Source organism: Salvelinus alpinus, chromosome 2, assembly GCF_045679555.1.
Source record: "Salvelinus alpinus chromosome 2, SLU_Salpinus.1, whole genome shotgun sequence".
Classification (NCBI taxonomy): domain Eukaryota; kingdom Metazoa; phylum Chordata; class Actinopteri; order Salmoniformes; family Salmonidae; genus Salvelinus; species Salvelinus alpinus.
In genome coordinates this window covers 49,492,497-49,501,297 of record NC_092087.1, presented here as the reverse complement: position 1 = coordinate 49,501,297, position 8,801 = coordinate 49,492,497, and the positions used below count along the sequence as shown (strand labels likewise).

The window sequence follows — 8,801 nt, the reverse complement described above, 5'->3', positions numbered from 1 at the left end:
GGCTATAGCCCACCTAAAACATGCACTTAATGCTGAGTCTCTTTGGTTATCTGTAAGTAATCAAAACTTGTCATGAAAAAAAAATCATGAAAAATCGCTTAAAATGTGGAGCCTGCGCATTAGGCCTAAGTAAGAGCGGAATACCACTAGGCCACTTTATCAATGTCTTGACATACACATCGATCTTTGATTAGCCTAATAAACGCTTAATCAGTCATGTCGATTTAACGGAAGGTGTGCATATTGCATAGTTCTATCGTTTCATCCACAACCGACTTGAAAGACAACGAGCGGTGCAATCTGCCTCAATCAACAAAGTAACGTCTAAAACACTGCAGGAAGCAAAAAGCAGGTCAAAGCTATTTTGAGTGAAATTCACATCTGGAAGACTGTAGGAAGAAAATGCTATCTAGGCCGAGAACTCTCATGCTTATTCAGAATGTATGCGCCATAGGAATGGATTTTGTTTCTGCGGTAATGTTCTCGGTACGGTGGTCCCTCCTCGAAGTGCGAGTGTCGATCCGTCACGCTGCACTGCCTTGAATGAACCCGTTGAATCCCCCTGTGATCCACGCGCGCGCTCCCGTGTGAAAGTTTCGTGTTTTACCTTTTCACCTTTTCACCTTCTTTCCGGGGTTCTTACAGCAAGTGATGGTGGCTAGGTTACCCCCCACACACATATTGGTCCTTTTCGCTCATGCTCTCTCGCGCCCTGCTTCGCGCTCTGTGCTCTACCTGCAGCACCTCGTCTTACTCCCCCAGTGTTCCCTGCGATAGCAGCTGAGGTGGTTTTTAGATTGAGCTCCGCAAATCTGGGAAAATCCCCACGAGAGAATATCGCCATTTGCTTCAGAGACGATTTTACAGCAATTGTAATGTTTTCCAGACATGGAGGCTTGACTTGAGTCTCTCGCTGTCCCTAACCTGTACGGATGTTCATAGTTCAACCATCTCCTTCAGCACGCGGGTCCCTTCAGGAGTGACAACTGGCACCTTGGACGCGGGACTGGCGCGAGGGAGGCGGCACGAATGTGCTGCCGGGTCTGTATGTGCTGCTTTTCGCGCTGAGTGCGTTTTCGGGACTAGAAAGAGAAGAGCTTGCGCGTGCCATTGTACCGGGGTCGGTTGTCGGGAAGACTCGTGAAGATGCTGTGGAATCGGAGGTTCCTCTTTTCACACGTGTGCTGCGCCAGCTTCCTTCTGTTCTGGATTATGCTGGGCACGGTGGTAGAGGTGATGGGGTCCCAGCCAGGGATTCCTCTCTCAGTGTGAGTGGAAGGTTTCATATTCATGTTTTACAACCTTTCAGGTACTCAGTACCTGAACACCTCTGCATATTGTTGAGTTTTTCAGCTGCTAGATTACCCGAAGTGTGTAGGTAGTGGACTTGTTATATAAACAAATGTAAACAAGCAGCATGTAATAACAATGTAACAACAACAAGCATAATAATAATAATAATGTTTGTTGTTGTAAATTATTTATTAGTGTTGGTGTCTAATAAATACATTTAAAAAATGGGCGTATTCTTTACCCTATAATATCTGGCATAATAAAAATAATAGTCTAAAATCAACACATGGATAAAACATCAATGACACGTACACACCATTTAAATGTAGCCTACAGATGTCTTTATTTTAAACAGATTGTTGTCTTTGATACACATAGGTCCAAAATAACTGCTATACAAAGTACTGCACTTGCCATTTTCATTTTCCAGGTTAACCCTGACTGCGTTGAGACACCACAGTCTGAAACAATCTAAAGGCTACTTGGGAAGACTTAGGCAACATTTTGCATCAACTTTCTCTACATAAATCATCAGTTTATAGCACATCAATAAGCACCAAATAAACATGAATAAACAGCTACGTTGACTGAAGTACTTATCTACAATGTAGAGTATTTGCCATGTTGTTGATGGACTCAGTCCTCTCAGCTCAAACTCAACTCGCTTCAACAATGTATTTCTTATATGAGAGTCTTGTGGTTTTTCAAGAACAGGAGTATCTTCAAGAACATAGTTTATCCTCAGCCGTATGACACACAGGCAATAGATATCCATGGATCTATGATTTTATCTAGATATCCATGGATGTAGGATTTTATCTAGATATCCATGGATCTATGATTTTATCTAGATATCCATGGATCTATGATTTTATCTAGATATCCATGGATGTATGATTTCATGCGTAGAGATTTGTTTTGAAATGTCTTACCGACATAATGTGTGTAATCTCACCAAGTCAGCTATTTTCACCTGTTAAAATACCAAAATATCACAATATAGAAATGTTCTGTTCGCTTCCAGGGTGAAGTTATGGGCCTCGGCGTTTGGTGGAGAAATTAAATCAATTTCTGCAAAATACTCTGGATCCCAGCTGCTGCAGAAGGTATCTCTTTCTTCCCTCTATCTTCCTTATACTCATTCCTGCCCACGCACGCACACACACACACACACACACACACACACACACACACACACACACACACACACACACACACACACACACACACACACACACACACACACACACACACACACACACACACACACACACACACACACACACACACACACACTGTACTCTGTAATGCTGCATTCTCCTTTAATGGCTGCTGATACAATTCTGTGTCCCAGTTAAATATGGATGTTGGGTCAGAAAGGACTCAGGTGTGTTTTACAAAGGCGTGTGTGTGTGTGTGTGTGTGTGTGTGTGTGTGTGTGTGTGTGTGTGTGTGTGTGTGTGTGTGTGTGTGTGTGTGTGTGTGTGTGTGTGTGTGTGTGTGTGTGTGTGTGTGTGTGTGTGTGTGTGTGTGTGTGTACTGGACATGGCCCATTAACCACAGCACTGTTCCTTCTCTAATCTCATTTCCAGTTCACTCTCTGGAGTCAAGAGTTTCAACCCCAGGATATGAATGGGACAAGGAGACACGTTTGATACAAGTGTGTGGAGTGGGATAGGCTGGGATGGGTTGGAGGCGATAGGTGGGGTTCAGAGAGAGAGGGGGGAGGAGATACAGGGAACGAGAGAGAGAAAGAGATAAAGAGAGATGGGTTTGGAGGCAATAGGTGGGGTTCACAGAGCGAGGGGGTAGGAGATAGAGGGAACGAGAGATAAAGAGAGATGGGTTTGGAGGCGGTAGGTGGGGTTCAGAGAGCGAGGGGGGAGGAGATACAGGGAACAAGAGAGAGAGAAAGAGATAAAGAGAGATGGGTTTGCAGAAAACCCCCTAAGTGAAAGTAAATGACCACTTGGGGGCAGACGTGGGCTCTCCAGTGTGAAAAAAGGTACTGTTGTGCGCACTACAGCACCTGTCATCCAAGTGGAGGCAATGCATGCTGGATAGTGTTGAACGTTTCCAGTAGCTTTCCCAAAATTCCCAGTTTTTCAGGAATCTCAATTGGAAGATTAAAGGAAATAAGCAGGAAATTGGGAATCTTCCAACCAGGATTTCTGGAAAATCTGTGAATCTTCGAAAGTGAACCAGCATTTTGCAACACTAATGCGGGACCCAGAGCTCTGGCTGGGTCTGTGTGTGTCTCACAGTACTTCAGGGAGGGCAAGCTCTTTGAACAAGAAGATGTGTTCCATGGAGTTTCCATTGGCAATCTATTGTTTGTGTGTTTGCAATGTTGACAGGTTACGGTAAAAGAAAAGCATGTGTGTTCTCTTGGCAATGTGGTCAGTGTTATGGGCATTATGGAGTCTGAGCACTATGTACAGCGCCTTCAGAAAGTATTCATACCCCTGGACTTATTCCACATTTTGTTGTGTTACAGCCTGAATTCAAAATGGATTCAATCGCTTATTTTTCTCACCCATCTACAGACAATAACCCATAATGACAAATATAAAACGTGATTTTTGAAATTGTTGCAAATGTATTGAAAATGAAATATGGAAATATCTCTTTTGCGTAAGTATTCACACCCTTGAGTCAATACTTTGTAGAAGCACCATTGGCGGCGATTAGAGCTGTGAGTCTTTCTGGGTAAGTCACCCTCATGCTTGAAAATATGAAGAGTGGTACTCAGTGATGTGTTGGATTTTCCTCAAATATAACGCTTTGTGTTCAGGACAAAAAAGTTAATTTCTTTGCCACATTTTTTGCAGTATTACTTAAGTGCCTTTTTGAAAACAGGATGCATGTTTTGGAATGTTTTTATTCAGTACAAGGCTTCCTTCTTTTCATTCTGTAATTTAGGTTAGTGATGTGGAGTAACTACAATGTTGTTGATCCATCCTCAGTTTTCTCAAATCACAACTATTAAACTCTAACTGTTTTTAAAAATGGATTGGCTGAATACCCAGGGCGCCAGATGGTTGGAGTTGTCGACCAAGCAGCATGACAGTAATATGATGCCAAGTTTTTGAACGACCGGTAGTTTCTTTGAGAAGATATATGAAGCGATCTGAGCATTTGAACAACAGCACAAGTGCACCTATTTCACTGTTGCACGTCAAAAACCCAATGACCGCTGCTGCACATGCCGCCACTGTTTTGAACAGATTAGAGCAGCCAGTACACGAACGAACGAGTGCACCAGGGAAAACGCAATAAGAACGCAGATGCAATGAGTGAAAACACACGATCTAAAAGGGGATAGATAGCTAACATAATGTCACAAAGCATGATGCGCTAGCCAGTTAAATGTTCATTCTGAAATAACGAGTTAGTCAGATATGAGTTTAGAAAGACTTGATACTGGCATGGGAGCTAACAAGCAAGCTAACAGCTAACTATAGCTATCTAGCTGCTTAATAAAGGTAGATAACTGATTCATTTTACCCCCAAAATTGACCAAACTATTTCTCAATGTTTCTCAAAATTACTGTAGCTGGCTAATTATTTTGATCATGCTTTGTAATACACCCGGTTTTATGCTGTTTTAGTCCACACATGTCGCCCTGTCACCTACAGTAGAACCTGACAAACAACATCGGGGGGAAACAATAAAATTGGTCGTGCTTTTTTGTCCCACCAGATCTTCAATGAGAAGGTTCTAGCTAGTATATCCCTCTATCCTTCCACTCTTGCTGGATGTAGTTGTCCAGTTTATCAGGTCCCTTCATGCTATGAAATCCTGCGATATGAAATCCTGCGATTTCATTGGGGCAGTTCCCCTTCATAGCAAATAGCTGGCAACACAATCCAAGCAATGTTCGCACGGCCTGTACGCCCACAGCTTGTTTTGAGCAATATATTTTTGAAACAGGAAAATGTACACATTTGCTACACTTTTATGAGCATTTAAAACATAATCCATTAATTATATAATCTAGATTTTTTAATGAAAATATTGTGTATTTATTTAGACTAATCACAAGTTTTAAACTTTTTTTATTTTTTTTACCAATCACAAGTGCCCCTAACACCGCCCCTAACACCCTACTGGGCGAGCCGCCACTGGTGAAATCTCTGAGCAGTTTCATTCCTCTCCTGCAACTGAGTTCGGAAGGACGCTTGTATCTTTGTAGTGACTGAGTGTATCGATACACCATCCAAAGCCTAATTAGTAACTTCACCATGTTCGAAGGGATATTCAGCATCTGCATGTTTCTTTTTACACATCTACCAATTGGTGACCTTGTTTGCGAGGCTTTGAAAAACCTCCCTGGTCTTTGTGATTGAATCTGTGCTTGAAATTCACTACTCGATTGAGGGACCTTACAGCTAATTGTATGTGTGTGGTACAGAGACGGGGTAGTCATTCAAAAATCATTTGAACTACTATTATTGAACATGGAAGGAGTCCATGTGATTTGTTAAGCCCTTTTTTTTTTTTACTCCTGTACTTATTTACACTTGCCATAACAAAGGTGTTGAATGCTCATTCACTCAAGACATTTCAGCTTTACAATTTGTATTAATTTCTAAATTTTTCTACAAACAAAATTCCACTTTTGACATTATAGGGTATTGTGTGACACAAAATCACAATTTAATCTATTTTAAATTCAGGCTGTAACACAACAAAATGTGTAAAAAGTAAAGAGATGTGAATACTTTCTGAAGGCACTCTATACTGTAGTATACACACAGGATTAGAACGGGGCATTAATGTGTACACTTTATCAGAAAGTCTGAGTTAAGTACGCAGACAGATTGAATTGGAACTCTGGCCTATGTGCGTACACCTGGATGTAGATAATCATTTTATTCCTACAGATTTTTATGCTCAATTACCTTCAATTGCGCTATTAATTAAACAGTGAAATGAATTGTAATTCTATTATTCCAGACCTTGCAGGGGTTTAAAAATGAGTTGGATTGAAGCCAGAAATAGTGGATGACCGGAGACAGACGAAAACACGGGTCGTATTCATTATTGCACACCGTAATAAACCGTAGCAAACAGTTTTGCAATAGAAAACGTTTTGCAATGAAATTGACAGTTATCTTATTGGACAAGTTCAGGTAGTCCCTTCCTGTTTCAGTCCGTTTTCTTCCATTTGGTTTCTAGTTGATACGACCCTGATCTGTTACATTCATACAGTGCATACTGCATACTGTATACTTCTGGTGTGATATGTTGTGTGATTGTGTGGGATTGTGTGTGAACTCAGTGGTGATAAATGCGAGGAGATAAATATCCCCATCCAACTCCATTCATCAGCCTCACTGCATGTGTGTGATAAGGAGGAGCTCAGCTCAGCACCAGGCTGCTGATGCAATTCTATTACCATTAACACTGCTAGCGCTAGCAATGTACACACTTCTGTAGCAAGATATGGGTGGTGTGTGTGTGTGTGTGTGTGTGTGTGTGTGTGTGTGTGTGTGTGTGTGTGTGTGTGTGTGTGTGTGTGTGTGTGTGTGTGTGTGTGTGTGTGTGTGTGTGTGTGTGTGTGTGTGTGTGTGTGTGTGTGTGTGTGTGTGTGTGTTGGATGAGCGTGTGCTTCCGAGATAAATTTTTTTTTTTTAAATACACCCAACATTTCCCTACTATTTTAACTGCGTAACATCCACAGCTGATTCTCTGTTGACTTGTGTGAGAACAGAACACTCTGAAGTCAAATGTCCCCGGCAGTTGTTTTCCTTTCTGCCTATGTAAGCACTTTCCTCATGCTCTGGTTCACAGAAGAGCGACTGGTTCAGAACACCTTACATCCAATCAGCAGGCCTCTTCCTCTCTTAGCAGCCAGTGAGGGAGGTGGAGAGAGAGAAACGTCTCGATGGTAAGGGCTGATCATTAAGGATGATCATTGGGTGCTTTATGGGGAATTAGCATTTTTCCACACAGGGCTGAGCTGCTGTATGGGCAACAGAACAGGACTATAGACACAGAATGGAGACACTGTGGTGGGTGTGGGTGTGTGTGTGTGTGTGTGTGTGTGTGTGTGTGTGTGTGTGTGTGTGTGTGTGTGTGTGTGTGTGTGTGTGTGTGTGTGTGTGTGTGTGTGTGTGTGTGTGTGTGTGTGTGTGTGTGTGTGTGTGTGTGTGTTGACTCCTCAGGCTTGGGTTCATTCAGGCCTCATCTACACATCCGTCATTACCTTAATCAATAATCATACTCAGTTCTATTGATGGATGAGGTTTAACCTCTCCCCGATGACTGGAGGGGGGGGGGGGGGTGCTGGGGCAGGGAGGACAGGCGTGAAATGAACTGTTTTGCTCCACTGCCTGCACACACTCTTCCTTTCCCTGGGTAATTTGTTGCCTCATGTACTGGGATTTGTGTGTTTCTTTCTTTGAATGTGTATCTTTGAAATGTAAATGTGTGTGTGTGTGTGTGTGTGTGTGTGTGTGTGTGTGTGTGTGTGTGTGTGTGTGTGTGTGTGTGTGTGTGTGTGTGTGTGTGTGTGTGTGTGTGTGTGTGAGGGACGTGGGAGACATGCAGGTTATACTGTGATTATTATTTTGTGTGTGTACCTTTTTTAAATGTTCTGTCCTATTCTCTTTGTGTGTTCTGTTGGGCTTTGTTCTGTCCCAGTGCAGGTGCAGTGTATCCTGCAGACTCAGCATTGTGTGAAGTCTAGTTCATTATCCAGAACCTCCCAAGCCTGACATGTTATTATCTTTCTCTTGTGCTTTGACTTCATTTCAATTACCCTCCAACCGTGCATGGCCTTCACTCCCAGGCCACCCAGCAGCCAATCAGAGCCAGAGCCACAGCTTGTCAACCAATTACTGAGACAAGATAACCTATCAATCAATTCAATGAAACAGGATACATCTTATCAGCCAATCATCTCAGACTGGGTCTTGCAATCCACTCTCTGAGACGTGGGGACCCCACTGGACACAGACGTCAATTCAACGTCTATTCCACGTTGGTTGAAAGGAATTTCATTGAAATGATGTGGAAACAACGTTCCTTAACCGGTTTTCTTCATCAGATGTGAAGTGTGTGTTTGTGTGTGTGTGTGTGTGTGCGTGGAACATCAGATAGCACAAAGGCTCACCTCACCTTCTCTGTTACTAAAACAAAGGGCACATTGGCTTACCCCCCCCAATAAAAACCCATTGACATGAGATGTACTTGTGATTCTCACACACTGAACATTACCATTGACACCCTGTATTTTACCTTTATTTAAATAGGCAAGTCAGTTAAGAACAAATTCTTATTTTCAATGATGGCCTAGGAACAGTGTGCTGCCTTGTTCAGGAGTAGAACGGCAGATTTGTACCTTGTCAGCTCGGGGATTCGATCTTGCAACCTTGCGGTTATGAGTCCAACGCTCTAACCACGTGGCTACCTGCCGCACCGTATCCTGTGCACGTGACCAATACACTTTGAGTTCAGTTGCCTTGATTTATTGTAACATGTTCACATTTTGTTCCCATCT

At 42.6% G+C, this 8,801-nt stretch overlaps 1 protein-coding gene across 1 annotated transcript in view; it reads left to right on the top strand.

The window, feature by feature from the left end:
• The first annotated feature begins 398 nt into the window (after positions 1 to 398).
• The window catches only part of LOC139564053 (voltage-dependent calcium channel subunit alpha-2/delta-3-like), a 65,945-nt gene continuing 57,542 nt past the window's right edge, over positions 399 to 8,801 (top strand). Inside the window, exons 1-2 of the mRNA XM_071383272.1 lie at positions 399 to 1,268; positions 2,318 to 2,399. Of these exons, the coding sequence (XP_071239373.1) occupies positions 1,147 to 1,268; positions 2,318 to 2,399 (204 nt within the window). The 5' untranslated portion in view covers positions 399 to 1,146. The remainder of the gene's footprint in view (positions 1,269 to 2,317; positions 2,400 to 8,801) is intronic.